This window comes from Brachypodium distachyon, chromosome 1 (assembly GCF_000005505.3).
Source record: "Brachypodium distachyon strain Bd21 chromosome 1, Brachypodium_distachyon_v3.0, whole genome shotgun sequence".
NCBI classification, from domain to species: Eukaryota; Viridiplantae; Streptophyta; class Magnoliopsida; order Poales; family Poaceae; genus Brachypodium; species Brachypodium distachyon.
Window position 1 is genome coordinate 73418837 of NC_016131.3, and position 14980 is coordinate 73433816.

The 14980-nt window shown below is 41.9% G+C and overlaps 2 protein-coding genes across 4 annotated transcripts; both read right to left on the minus strand.

Annotated features, from left to right (window-relative positions):
• Positions 1-351: 351 nt before the first annotated feature.
• On the minus strand, positions 352-5646 carry LOC100833212 (guanine nucleotide-binding protein-like NSN1). 3 transcript variants are annotated; one of them, XM_024456536.1, is made up of 8 exons: positions 5623-5646; positions 3420-3522; positions 3159-3332; positions 2789-3003; positions 2004-2268; positions 1675-1854; positions 1372-1583; positions 352-859 (listed from the first exon to the last, which is right to left on the minus strand). In XM_024456536.1, the coding sequence occupies exons 1-8, from the start codon at positions 5629-5631 to the stop codon at positions 530-532; spliced, it is 1488 nt and encodes a 495-aa protein (XP_024312304.1). In that variant the 5' UTR covers positions 5632-5646; the 3' UTR covers positions 352-529. The 3 variants fall into 3 exon arrangements, with proteins under 3 accessions (XP_024312304.1, XP_024312303.1, XP_003558915.1); XM_024456535.1 differs by lacking the exon at positions 5623-5646 and adding an exon at positions 4245-4632 and having other exon boundaries at positions 352-844; XM_003558867.4 differs by lacking the exon at positions 5623-5646 and adding an exon at positions 4245-4631.
• A 3055-nt stretch (positions 5647-8701) lies between these two features.
• On the minus strand, positions 8702-14160 carry LOC100835186. The gene is made up of 4 exons (XM_003562106.4): positions 14004-14160; positions 13723-13886; positions 13547-13644; positions 8702-12193 (listed from the first exon to the last, which is right to left on the minus strand). The coding sequence occupies exon 4, from the start codon at positions 12030-12032 to the stop codon at positions 9102-9104; it is 2931 nt and encodes a 976-aa protein (XP_003562154.1). The 5' UTR covers positions 12033-12193; positions 13547-13644; positions 13723-13886; positions 14004-14160; the 3' UTR covers positions 8702-9101.
• Between the last annotated feature and the right edge of the window lie 820 nt (positions 14161-14980).

Here is a 14980-nt window from a genome sequence, read left to right on the forward strand (position 1 = left end):
CTGGCCGGGACCCTGGGACAGTGACATGTGTTGTTGATGAATTGCATTGCACCTGCTGGCCTGACCACACATGTACAACATGCATGCATGCACGGACGTGTACGGCCAAGCGTTACAGATGCCGTCGTCCTAGAAACCATCGACCCCTGTCTCCTAAACCCACCGGGCAGCTAGTGTACGTATTGATCAGCCGGAATGATTCCTGATCCACCCACCCGTACGTATAAACGTCCACTCCATCTACAGCGTCCATCTGCCTCAATTCATAGATCCACCACCAGCCAAGGCGGGCCGGGGTGGTTGTTGGGCCACATATACACGTGGCAGAGACTGTGGCCCGGCTCGATCGTATACATGTACGTGCCAGAGACTTCATTCAAACAAGCAGCATTCGTATTCTTCTTCATTCATCTAACGGCGTACAAAAATTTGAATCCCCTCGTCCATTGTTGGCACGCAATCGACAAGCCATGAGCAGCATGATGCTACATCTACTTGGCATTCTCATGACTCAGATTGCAGGTTTATCTCACGCATCGTCCACACCAGCCATTGCCTCGGGTTCATCTCCTCCACCGTTCTTCTCATCATCATCTGCAGGCGCATCCTTCATTTGGTAATCCACGTTGAAATCGTAATCCGCGTCCATGTCGTTCAGCAGGCTGGACTTGCTATTTCCCTTGCGCCGTTTCTTCTCTGCTTTCTTCTTGCGAGGATCAAGTATACCCTCGGCGGCGTACAACTTGTCATGCTGCGTGCTGCTACCGCTAGTTGGCTTACTTCCTTCAGGGTCCTTCACATCAGGCATTGACTCGACGCCGCAGTTTTCCTTGACAGGTTCGCCCTGCGTAGTGCCATCCTGTTCAGTGCAGGATAAAAAAGTTATCTAGCTGGTACAATATTATGCATCATGAGTGCTATGTAGTTCCAGATGCAAGTTAACTTCAGCTTCCTAACACACACAACAGGCAAGCGTATTTATTACAGATAACTGTTTCCGTACGAATTGCATGATCGATCTGCAGTTTATAACTGCATCTCTTACAGGTGAATTTCATACAGTTAAGCAAAAGATGGAACAAGGGTTTGTAAGTTAGGTTGATCAAAGAGATTAACTGTAGCCAGTAACAGCCAAGTAACACGAGAAGCTTAAGCAGCTACCGCAGTAAACCATACACACAAGAAATAATGAAAGATGCATCTGATGATCACAGTTACTAAGAAAAATGTGCCACACAAAGAACACATAGGAAACAAACGCATGCAATTTGAGTGATTGACAGTCATGAAATAGTATGATGACAACGGAAATCTACAATAATGACATGACATGAATTAAAGGAAGATCATAACAGCTGTGAAAAAAAATACCTCAAGCATTTCTTCATCAATCTCTGGTGGAGCATTCGATGGAATCTCAATATGACTAAAATCCAAAATAGATTTTAGACCACTAATATATGAAGATTCAGCTTTGTAAATCTCATCAACATTAAATTCTTTCCCGTCTTCTGAAATAATTACTGCATCCGAGTCCTCCACTGCATCCCTTTTAGGTGGCAGTGTGTAATAGGGTATTTTACCTAATAACAAGAAGGGTCAGGGGAGTTTGAAATAAAATAAAGATGAAGCAAAGTTGATGATAATTGATAAACAATAGCATATCAATCGTACCCTCATTCCAGTCATGAAGGACAATTTTTGCAGCAGCTTCAACATCCACTATACCACCCTTTTTCAATTTCCCCCTGAGGGTGGCAACTTTTTGAAGAAAATCGTCAACTGAAGTAAAGCTTGGCATATTGTACAAAGACATCAACTTCTCGTGCGGACAAAGATTGAGTATTTCCTTAACTGAAAATATTAAATAAACAGAAGAAATAGTATAAGCCATGGCACGAATCTGGCTTTTTGTCAGATAAATAGTACAAGCAGCATAGTAAACCAAGAGAATAAAACAGAGCTATCTGAAATGATGACGAGAAATGAAATACAGCAGTTACCAGGACTGATTAGATCTTCCATCTTCTCGACTCTTTTGCAGTTGCGAAGGGCTACAGAGACACCACTGTTGGAAGATTTGAGCATTACAACACCAGGACAATCCAACAGCTTCACCTTCCTGTCCAATTGAACTTCTTGCATTGATCTAGTAACCCCTGGAGTGGACCCGACATTAACCACACGGGACCTCTTCAAGCTGTTGATTAAACTGCTCTTGCCAACATTAGGAAGCCCAACAATACCCACAGTTATTGCCAGTTTGAGCTGCAAGCACAACAATGACAGAATTTACCTAGAAAGCCCAAAACAGAACAGAAAAGAAAATGCAATTTGAAACAGAAAAAAAAAGAAAATAAATAAAATCAGACAATAAGAACAACAAGATGGCAGACACTTTCAAAAAAAGCAACCCCGAATGAAGAAAAGAATAAAAACATATATCAAGTTGTCAATGATGAGATGTAACGAAAACAACTTCAAAGTGAAACAGTAAGATTTGACTGTCCAGATAGAAAATATATGTAGCTTGCACCTGAACATAAAAATAGTTTAGTAACAGCATCTGTATGTTAGTATGGCTTGCATGAAATATGACAGAAGAAAGAGAAGGGAGATAAATCCAACAGCATGACAGCAGGTGAAGCATATAAGATGCTGTTAAAACAGGATCAAATTTTCAATGTAAGCATATAAACAAGAAAAGCAGAAGTCCTAACTGCTGACGGAAGCTAGATACACATAATCACAGGTATCCAATCATCTATCATAAAACAAGGTCAGTTACCTCATGACTCCTTGAATAATTCTTGAGTAATTTAATCAGATTCTCAGCGCCGAGACAGTCGCTCCTTTGTGGAACATTGCTAGTTTTATCCAGCTTTGATGATTTCCATCCTAGCTTGGTCCTCTGCTCTTGGGTATTGCACTTGAACGCAACAGTTGGCAATTCCTCCCTCAGATATGTAAGCCACTTCTCTACTGACTCCTTGGGAACAAGATCTTGAATCCACAAAATTGAAGTTTAAGTTTTAGAAAGATAGCAAAATAGAAATTAGTTAACACTAAGAAAAATACAAAGTCACATCATACCTATCTTATTGAGCTACTAAAGTGAAATGAGTTAACACTAAAAACAATACAAAGTTGCATTATACCTATCTTATTAAGCAGTAGCACAATCCTTTTAGTTGGATCAGTCTTTCTAACCATCTTTTCCATGTCAATGCAACGAGTACCCAGCGGGTCCCTTGCATCAAGAACCTCGAGAATCACATCAGAAGCTTCAATAACTTTAACCAGCTCCTTGTAGAAGGCCCTCTCCGAATGATCTAGAGACACATTCAGCAACTTCAGTGAATAATGCATATGCAGGCAGCGAGGCAATAAACATCAGTGATGGTAACAAAGAAACCCACCGTTGGTCTTAGGCAATTCTAAAGAAGCATTCTCCTTTGCTGCATCCTTCTTTTCCTCAGGCAAATCTTCATCCTCAGGCAACCCAAGCTTCCTCTTCCGAGCCTGAAAAGAAGAGACCACAATATTTTATCAATGTGCAATAAGCACAAGGAGAAAAATACATATGCCTATGAAAATTAACATAAATAACAAACGTAAAAAAAATGAAGAAAAAATTAACACAAAATTCTCTGCCTACATAGCTAAATGTGGCAATAGATTGCTGGCCAACGACAGGTATCCCGGCCCAGGAAAGTCTGTGTTATTGAAGGACTGAGTCTGGTGCTGCAAACAAAATTTATAATACACACCGGTGCTTTGGCCCTAATTGCAGATTTCAACTCAACTCTGAACTCACAACAAAGAGAATCAATTTATGAAAATGTTTTTTGTGCATTCACTCTTTACAGCATACAAAGGAATGTAATCAAAACCTACAAAGGAAGACCTCGGGCTCGGATGACAAGCTAACTACCATACGGTCGACCAACTCATGTCTCGAGTAGTGCCTTGAGCAAACAACTCGATTGGCCGATGATGGGCTATCTTACACAGCAATGGATGACCTCATCGAAACAAAAGAGTAATCAGTTTCGACCATGGAAACAATCGGTCTAAGTAAAGCATCTAATACTACCTATGGAAGAGTAATCGTTTGGAATTTTCCACACCAAAATATAGCCACAGGAGGTGGGGATTAGGCAATACTAATAATTTGGTGATGTGGCTGCCCAACACTAAGAATTATAGTATAGCAAGGTACCAGAGCGAAAACAGATGCTTACCCTCTCCTTGCGTGCCTCCTTCTTGAGCTCGAGCTCCTTGAGCGCCTGCGCCCGGCGCACCTCGAGGGCCTTGAGCTCCTGCTCCTTGAAGGGCCACTCATTGGGGATTCCGGGGTCCTTCTCGACCTTGCTCTTGTGGTTCTTGCCGTCCTTCCTGGCCTCCTTGCGCTTCTTGCGGTGGTGCTCCTTCACCTTGCGCAGCACCTTGTGCTTCTGCTTCAACGTGACACGCTTGCTTTTGCTTTTCTTACTCTTCTTCACCATCTTGCCGCCGCCGCCGCCGCCGCCGCCGGCGGTGTTGATCGCAAGGAGGTACAGAGAGGGAGAGAGGCGGCTGGCGCCGTGGTGCGTGGAGAAAGGAGACGAGAGGAGCGAGTTTAGGGTCTCAGCTCAGGTAAGGATCCCTAATCGAGGATAGTTGGGCCGGCCTGTGGCCCGTGGGCCGCTAGCGGAGTAGGGGGTAGTGTATTGCCATTGGCCGATGGCCATATTATGTCGGTTCTTCCGGTTAGCCACGCTGACATATCCACGGCAGCACCGCGCTGCTCCTTGTCCAAGGGCATCTAATTGAATGTGTCATGTAGAAAGGTTTAAATCCTTAACAAAAAAAATTGTATGTTAGAGGCAGGCAAACCCCACCGTAAAATTTCTCTACTAAGCATTGGTTAACTCACTTTAGAAAATTATGCTTATAATTTGAATTTACTTAGTCGATGCATTGCAGTTCCGGCATGCTATGACAAGCAACCAGAGCCTAAAAGGATTGCCTGAATGACAAACTAGATCAAAATAAATAAATAAACAAACAAACACTGTTGGCATGATAATCTGAGATAAATTTGCAACTTTTTTATGCCTATCCAAAAAGTGTGTTGAAGTGCGTTATTATGTTCCTGATATAATAATCATACTGGAAGGGCAATTGTTTTACCCAAGCCAAACTATTCAGAAAAAATAGGATAAATACTTTGCATGTCAAGCTGCAATACCATCGCTAGACATGTAAGTTAGCCAATAGTTTGTCACAACTAATAAATCCAGTCAGATGGGAGCTAAATACTAAGATCCAGACAATTAAAGACCTAACCCAACAACCAAATTTCAAGATTAGAAAAACACACCTGAACATTGCAGCATCTAACAACATACTTTATGTATCTAAATAGCATCTAATAAACATTCTACTAGATAAATTGTTTTCCATTCAAACATCCAGAAATCATATTTGCCCTTCGTACCTTCCTAAAAGGGCCAATGCAGGATAGATTATTCAAAGTTAGTTAGCTGATGCAATTAACAAGAGACGGTTCTCCTTCCCCAAGATGGAAAAAACCATGAAACTGGGCACCCAAGTGAATGAGACGTCGACGACGACTACCTGCGACATGCACCGAGCTCCAGAGGATCTGCCCCAAGCTAAGGAGCTCCTCCATCTCATTGATATTTTATTTCTCCAACACATCAGAACCTGAACAAGGGTACAAGAAGCAGTTAAAAATGCAAAAAACAATAGATCACCCTACAGAACCAGATTTCCTTTTTTCCAACAAGCAAGGTCATGTTTCGGTCCAGTCCTTCCAAATCATGTTTTATGGTTTTCTACTTTTCTAGTATAAAGGAAATCTAGACTGCTGGCCTGATATCCCTTTTCCTAAAAAAACTGAACTGGGAAGCAAAGGTCATGCTATGTATACCTCGCACGTTTGAAAGGTAGCTTGTTAAATATGTTCTAGACTGCTGACCTGATAAATATGTTCCAAAGTCTTGTTCCGGCCTTACTGTATCTTGACCTGCAACTTGCATTACCTGATATATATTAAGTTTGGTCATAGTCAAATGTGCATGCTAATATATTTACATGTTGATATCTACAAGAAAACATTTAATTCGGTCAAAGCCAAATCTCATGGTTATAATTAATGAGGTCAGCAAGTTTTTTCCTAGAGTAAAATCTCATGTTTATAATTAACCATTGTGCAGGTTTTACTAAAACAAGAAAGAAGAAGCTATGGTGTGGGTCCACTAATAAGGTTGAGCCAACAGGTCAATTCAATATGGACAGGCTGATTGTAGTATTAATGCTACAAATAATGTGAGTTCTAAAAAGACTTATAAATAGAGGATACATTGGAGAAAACAAGACATGAACGAATGGAAGAAAAATTGGTTTCATGACCCAAAAACAGAACATTTCTTAATGGGTGCTTTCATTTCAGTTTCTTAGTGAGCGAATTTCACATTGTTTGAGAACGTTCCAACTTCATGAAAAATATTCTTATTCTATGGGCGAATCATCTACAGGTGATAGCTCCCTGTTTCGGTACAAAATTCATGAAATAACGTTGCAAAGGGTGTAGCATCTAGTTAAAGGGTGTCCTGACTGTTTACCAACTTTTAGCAAAGGGTGTAGCATCTAGTTAAAGGGTGTCCTGACTGTTTACCAACTTGTTAGTTACATGGTACAAATTGTTATTGAGAGAAATAACAGAAAATCGAGAGAACTTTGAATGATGTAAAATACTGAAAAAGCAAGTAAGGATTTATGTGAATATACAAAGACATTAAAGCCCAGGTGGCGGATAGCGCATATCTTGTGAACCAACTCAATTAAAAAGGTATCCTTTCCTGACATCACTTTCAATTAAATAATCAGATGAGAGATGGAATACCATGGAGAGGAGGTCTGGTCGAGTATGCTTTGCAATGAAATTTTCATCACCAAATTTGGCACCATCAACCATGAATTGATGTGCATCCACTACCATCACCCTGCAGGACATTAAAATAAAATAATGACCTCCAGTTTACACCAACAGATCACGCAAAAGCCCTAGATTAAAACCCAAATTCAAACAAAGAAAAAATTACAATAACAAAAGGAGTCTGTTTTGAAGGTCATCCCCTGTTTTAAAGGTCGACTCCCTGTGCCAGGTCGACTACTGCATCAGCATCATCCTCTGCGACATGTTCGATGAAATTCCCATGCTCCGGTACCTCTAATTCCCCAAGAAAATACCCAACCTGAATTTGCAGGATACGTTATGGCGGGGTTAAGGTGGGGGCTCATGCTGTGGCTGGTGCTGCCGCAGTTTTAAGGGTGTGTGGGTCTTCCATCTACGAGAAGTTCGCCAGGGGTAGATCAGGAAGCACGACGACATTTTTTAACCCAATTTTACAGGTGTATGTGATAGCATGCTCACATTTTTCTTTTCTTTAAGTTTGTCGATAACTTCTTGAAACAAGAACATATTTGGTACGTCGGAAGGACATCCCTTAAGGGGTCATATATATTCCTGAGCATTCATTGATAGAAGAAATAAGCACCCAATTCGTTTCATAAGCAGTCAAGACAACAGTAATAAGAATACCAAGAATCAAACCATAGGTTCCGAAATCTAGCAAGAAAGAAAACTAACAGCAATTTCTTAAGTTACAGTGACTGAAACCACTGCCCAAGGATTAGTATGCGCTGGTAAACTCTTTAGTGGGGCACCAAGGATTACATATATAAGAGTTGTATTCGGATAAGGGGCCTGAATTAGATACTGGAAATAAAATATATTATAACTTGTTAGGGATTGCAAAAGCTTATTGGATTGGTCGTTTTTTCTTCCATCATGCTATACAAATGTATCATGCACCCTTGTTAGTGTATAGTGTTTAGCGTTTTTCTTTCTCTTCTTCTTTTCTTTTGTTTTTTTGGCCTTTGCCTTTGTTTTGTTGCCTGTACTTGCGCTTCTTGCGCCCTTCTTCTTAATGGAAAAGACACGCCGCTCGGCGTGTTCGAGACAAATGTATCATGCATCATGCACTAACAGTATATACAAGGGAGGAAAATAGTGACATACCTCTCAAGTCTGTCTTTTGCTTCAAGACAGACGCTTAATTTTTTACGCCGTGACTTGATTTCTCTCATTTTGAATAGCCTGCATAACAGCATAACAAACTGATGCTACAGGAACCAATGGATAACAGTATAGTAGAGTATCATCTGTGAAGATACAATCAGAATTTAGATGTATCGGATATTGTTCTACAATACCAACCTGCAAACGAAGAAACTCATCTTTCTCATCATCAGCTGATTCCTCAAATAGTGAAAGGTCCTACAAAATTGCATGGGCCACATAGCTTGACAGAGGATGGAAATAAATATTTAAGAATTCTAACAGCTTTGTTGTTTTAACAGTAATTCTGTAAGAAAACACCCGAATATAAAAGGTGCACAATTTTTAAAATATTTTACTACTCAATTTTCATCAAATAAAGAACCAGCACTAGAAATCAGCAACTTAGAAATAAGAACTTCTCAGTACAAGTCATCTAGGAATGCGGATGCTCTCTTTAAAACTTTTCCGACGATCATATGAAGAAGCTTCAGTTCTGTATGATCCAGGAAGCAAGAGACCAAATAAATGCATCTCCAAACAGTCATACAGATTGGCAGTGCAGGAATCTGAAGACAAACAGAATAAGCATCTACCAAACCATGGTCGCAGATGCCACAAACACAACAGAAAGCAGCAACCTCAATGCCGCATAACTTGCAACCATAAGGTTCTTCCAGCTTACATAAGTTCCAGAACAAAATAATGCTAGGCACTAGAACTACAGTAAAGTGTTGGAGGTCTGAGATGAACATGAAGCTCATAACAAATCGAGAGGACACAGAGGGCCTAATAGATCATTTTGTCCATTGCTACAGACAAAACACTTCCAAAGTAATTGATAACCACATTGCAGGCATCAGAGTTGTAAACATCATAGAAGAACATGACTGACTAGATGACTAGTTGATTTAATTGGAAGCAACTTAGAGTTACTAGCTTCAGAACAGTCAGCATCGATGTCTACCAGTCAGCAAGTGCCTCGGAACAGGAAAGCATCAGGAACAGAAGCTGGGTCTAGTTCATAGAAGCCACGGAGTCTGCCACCTTTTTCTTCTGTCAGACGGAAAGAAGGTATACGGTGAGAAAACCTCAAGTTCTCATTTACAGGTATCTCTAGAATACCCTTTCCAATGTCAGGTCTGAACACAACTCTGAATCCATCTACTTGAGTCAGAAATAAGAATTTTGTGCTGGCTTCAGTGCGCTCAGTAATCTCACCAATGGCGTATTCACAAGCATCACTGCTGGAAGGAACCCAATCAGGTGCCCAGTTGTTGTAGATGGCCCAGATTTCCCCTACTCGTGGGTGAATTTCAAACTGTTTTGAGTTAACTTGGCTAGTTTCTACTAAATGAGAGAATGCATCATTTGTGTCATACGTGATCCTCCAGTTGCAGAGTTGAAATGTCCCACAGCTCACAGCTATATCATCCTGTGACCACATCTTCTCTTGCTCCAGTTGAGGACAAACTTCGAGCCAAGTCAAGTGCAGTTTGAATGGTTTTATATCAACTTTGGTCACCCAACCATAATACTTTGGAAATTTGTCAAGATCACTGTAGAGAGCCCATATCTGGCCACGTTCAAACTTATTATATGATCGCAGTTCTTCAAAGTTACAAAATTCTGAGTCTGGATATGCTGCATAAGCACCTGGAGAGGTGCAGAACTCCTGAGAGGAAGAACCATCCACAGTGGTATTACAGGCATTCTGTTGCTGTTTTGGGGTTCGTTCAAGGGAATCATCTATCCGTTTTCCTCCACTTTTCTTATTTTCTTTTTTAGCACTTTGCTCATTTCCAGGATCCAGTGTACTAATACCACCCGTATTAATGAAGCCACTGTCCATTGTCTTGTCAATAGGCGTGCAAGTATCGAGAGTAACTGATGGAAATGCTGTGTCCAGGTTACTAGGAAGTGACACGGTATCTAGTTCAAGAAACCCACCTGCTACACCCACCTTTTCATTTCCTTTTGTTCTATAAAATGGGATATTGTGAGAGAATCGGAGCAGTTCACTCGCTGGTATAACAAATGATGGTTGGTCAATTAGTTCTGCAAACAGACTGACAAATCCTTTAATCTTGACCAAGGGGGCAACAGAAACTCCAGCTTCCATTGTGAAATCTGAAAGGATCTCCACAAGGTCATACTCATATGTTCTGTGGTTATCTGCATCTGAGCTCCACTGCATACTCCAACCCTTATAAAGAGCCCATGCCTCACCCTTCCTGGGATATATTTCATATGTGCTCCTTTTTCTGCCTTTCGCACATGGAACAATATGAGAAAATATTTGGACATCTGTGGACACCTCTGTTTTTCCTAATATGAACTGACCACAAGCAACAGGCAGTTCTTCATCAGTCCATTTGTCCTCTTCCTCATTCATTGCATTGTGTTCCAGCCAGGTGAACTGAACTTTGAAGTTGGTAGCATCTACACGCCTTATTCGAGCATAATACCGTGGCATGCCATCACGGTCATCATAAAGTGCCCAGATCTGATCAACTGCAAACAAATTGACATCCCTGCATTTCTCAAAGTCAAAAAAATCCGGGTCAGGATAGGAAAGTTCCACTGAATTGCAAGGTTTCTTTGCAGAAGCTGCATCACAATTAAATTCTTTCTTGATGTTATCCTTGTTGCCTACACTGGCAGTACTTCCGTTCTCTTGGTGGTGTGCTTTGCTAGAGACATGAGGTTCACTAGTTTTTACATCAGCAGGAGCAACATTGCCATCAGACATTTTCTTACAGCTAGAGCCAGCATTTGAAAACCAATCTTTTATTGTTCGCCTCTTTTGGCTAGGAGAATCCCGGATATTGGCATCAGGGTTTGCCTTTCTCTTAGCTGATTTCTGGCCATTAGGGTTCCCAGCAGTATCTGGCTCTGCTGATGTATCTACTACCCTACTACATGGGTCTTGCCTATCAGAAAGATCTGGATCAGCAGGGTCAGATGCCATCCTTCCATCTGCCTTGTCATTTGCACATGGTTTAGAAGATTCAGACAGATTCCCTGTTGGACGTTCAACACCCCTTTTTCCACCTGCCTCTGCATGGTTAACCTTCTCCTCACCATCTGCAGTGGCACTTTTCATGCACTCATCATTTTGTGCTCCATGTGCCCGGGGTTTCACATTACTCTTCAACCCAGAAGAGAACTTTGTAGGCAGATCATGCTCCTTTAGCTTAAATGCAACAAAATATTTACTGCAGTTCTGACAGCGGATGCGATGATTTAGTACATCGATGTAGTACTGATATTTTGTTCTACAGTAAATGCACATGGTCCAGATTGCCTGTCCAGCAGTAGTTGATGGAATTGATGGTCCACATCCTGGTACACTACCTCTACTTGCATTAGTTTTCGTCATCGGTTCTGTAGTCTGCTTTGGTTCTGTCGCCTGCTTTGGTACTGCAGCCTGTTTTGGTTTTGTACCCTGCTTAGGTATACCTTGCTTTGGTTGTGTACCTTGCTTTGGTGCGATTCTAGAAGCCACCCTGCACTTGATGTCATATGCAGGTCTTTTTATCTGATCAGACAATGTTGAGTAAGCTTCTGCAACTAATACAAATGCAGCCTCTGCACCAGGGAAATGGTTTTTATCAGGGTGAAGTGAAATGGCAAGCTTTCGGTATTGCTTTTTTATGGTTGCCCCATCAGCCGTTACCTCCACTTGGAGAATTCCGTAATAGTCCAATAAACCATTTATCTTTGCCTCCACTGCACAATGTACTTCACAGACAGTCAACAGCTGGGATAAATTCTCAAGCTCTGGAAAAATCCTTTGTGCTTTCAGTGCCATCCTTTTGGCACCAACGTAGTCTTTGTTTTCTAACTTTTTCAGAGCAATTTCCCTGGCCTTGGAGGCCTCTTCTCTATTGCACTCCATAATACTGCTCCCGAAAACCACAAGCCGTCAAATAAAATGCTGCGAACTGAATGCTATATAAGAACCCGGATTTGCTTTCAGTTCCCTTTAAAACAATCCCAGAGAGTATATGAACAGCATCAGCTCTCAAATACAAACAAGAGGCTCTTGACTGTCAGGTCCTGCAAATTTGTGAAAGAATGAATACCAATATTATAAACCATATATTATATCCAACAAAATATACACTCATGGACTCCCATGATGGTGATGCTATTTTGTGAGGTAAAAGTAAAATTAATAACAGACCATCCAGGTCAGATAAATGATATGCAACAAGTACAGTTTCTGAACAGCAATCACTTGAGTGTGTTGCTGGTTTATTATGTCTCGATTCAGTTCCATGGTATGCAGCAAGTAAATTTTCTCAACAGCAATCACTTGAGTGTGTTGCTGGTTTATTATATCTCAATTCAGTTCCATTTGTCAGAATTTAGCAAGATCTAACAAACTGAATGATATGCTCAGCACTCCAAGACCATGTATAGTTTGTTTCTAACTGAATATCAGCAATTCATTATAGAATAATATTTGCCATCCTGGTCAAATTATTTGTTATTTTGTTTCATAGGAGAAGTGAGTAGTGACATCCACTGTTCTAAACAACGGAACGATAAATATGATCAGCAATCAAGATCATCTATCATTTGTTTGACACAGTCACAAAGTATGCTTGTTGACAGTGCAGAGACAGGCAATTGTGGAGCTTGGGAAAGCTACGTGACCACAAAAACTGCCCAGAATGATTTGCCTTCTATCACATCAGTTAGTAGTAGGTGCAGCACAAATATAAAATTTGGACAAGCCTAATTATGGCCTATAGTTACAAACAAGTCCATGTACACATCTGTCCTGCGCAGGGAACAATCAAACCAGTAAATAGATGAAAAGTAAAGGCAAACTATGACATTAAGTGCCTCACTAAAAAAAGTTTTGAGCCTGAACATGCACTCAAAAGAGGATATGTAAGATTAAAATATACGCTTTAGAGCGATAATCATATAACTTTAGACAAGGTTGATATTGAAAAACATTCAACATACCACTAATGTGTTAACAGAAGCATTCGTCAGCCGAAGTACAATATCAGTATATCACTATAATTAATCTGAGCATAAAGGAATGGTAGGAACAGAAATCTGAAAAATCGTAACTTGCATGAAGAACAGAAGGATACAGACAGCATATACTGGTACTATCTAATAGTCTAAGAGTAATACTGTACTGTATACAGTTTGATGTGAAGCTCTAAACAGCTGCTTTACTTGAATGAAGGCCGCACATTATTAGCGCAGCGGAGGGTAAAATTGTTGCATATACATATATGCAAACTTATGGTTGCAAACCATGAGTAAGAATATGATGGAAAATAGAGATAATGTCCCAATTAATGATACCAATGGGCCAAATTCAGCACATCATATCTGTGGTGGTAACCGTATTCAAGAGAAGAGAAGTTAATTAGCTACAAATACCAGTGAACTGGAGAAAATCAGCCAAGATGATGGTTATGGTCCGAAGCAGGGGCAGATCTAGATGGTGTGGCAGGTCTGCACCAGCACGCCCAAAATTTCTGTAGGTGAGTGAGATTCAATTAATCATGGACGACAAATAAGTTCAAAACAAACCATTGACTACAAAATGATCATACCTCAGAAACCTAAATAGCGGACGGGGTTGAGGGATGGCTTCGAGCGCATCAGAGGCTGCTGGGGGCTGGGGGGGGTCGCAAGCAGACACTGATACGGCGCCGCGGAGGAGTGGAGCACGGCGGAATCTCTAGAGCCCCACTGGGTCGGGATTGGGTAGGAGGAACTGCACGGGACGGAGGAGAGGAAACCGTGGATATGGATTACGCATTTACGCTGTCAATGGACTATGGAGAGCAGATGCTTGATTAAAAAGAAGACAAACCGTAGAGTTCGTTCTCACCTGTAATAGCCCAATCCGGGGATCGCCGGGGAAGCCGGGAGCCCGTGCCCTAGCTGTAGCGGCGGCGATGCGTTGTGTAGCGGAGGCGAGGAAGAGGAAGGGGAGCGCTGTAGTTTTCGGACTTTAGGGTGAACCCGCGCCAAAAATTGCCCCCAAAAAATTTGAAAATTGCAACTTTGCCATGTCAACTGCCCATTAGGATGACAATATATACAGGAATGCCACTAGCAGTGAGAAAACACCTTGCATAGCTGCCATCAGATCTAGGGTTTGAGGACAGGGTTTTTTATTTGGCGAAATTGGTCAGGCGACACCGTTATTTTGTGGTCTTTGCCCAAACACACCGTCCGATTGTGAATTTGCTGAATACCATTACAATTTCGTGGCCATTTGCTGAAACACACTCCCGGTCCAAAAACGGAAAGTTGGCTTTTCAATTACCCATGAAATTATCGTATTACCCTTCTCTTCTTTCTCCAGAACCCGAACTGTCTCTTCCTCTTTTTTTCTCGAGCTCGCACGAAGAACCCTAGCTGCTCCCGTCTAGCATTGCTGACCCTGCTGCCTCCGTGCGGCCGTGCTGCCCCCGCTGCTGCCGTTGCTCCTGGCCGCTGCCCGCCCTGCTCGGTCGCCCCCGGCGCTGCCCGCCCTGCTCCGTCGCCCGCAAGACCGCCTCCCTCCACCGCTCTGCCGCTGCTGCCGTTCCTCCGCCTCGCAGCAGCCAACCGGGCACCAGTGGAGACCGGCGTGGCAAGGTACGGCCATGGACCCTCGCCTTCCCGCAGCAGCTGACCGTGAAGGATTCACCCTCATGCTGGACCATCGCCTACATGCAGCCATGGATGCCGGCCTGTCCTGGTTGCCTGAACAGGCAATTTTTCCCCAAATTACATTCCTAATTAGATCCCAACTCCTCGTAGTAGAGGCTCTAATGCATGTCGCTATTAATTTGCATAGGATGGACAGTAGTGCAGCTA

Coding starts and splice junctions, on each gene's coding strand:
- LOC100833212 (XM_003558867.4), bottom strand. CDS start 4,508: ATGGTGAAGAAGAGTAAGAAAAGCAAAAGCAAGCGTGTCACGTTGAAG. Junction 3,523..4,244: donor AGGAGGCACGCAAGGAGAGG/GTAAGCATCTGT, acceptor TCTTCTTTTCAG/GCTCGGAAGAGGAAGCTTGG. Junction 3,333..3,419: donor AGAATTGCCTAAGACCAACG/GTGGGTTTCTTT, acceptor ATGTGTCTCTAG/ATCATTCGGAGAGGGCCTTC.
- LOC100835186 (XM_003562106.4), bottom strand. CDS start 12,032: ATGGAGTGCAATAGAGAAGAGGCCTCCAAGGCCAGGGAAATTGCTCTG.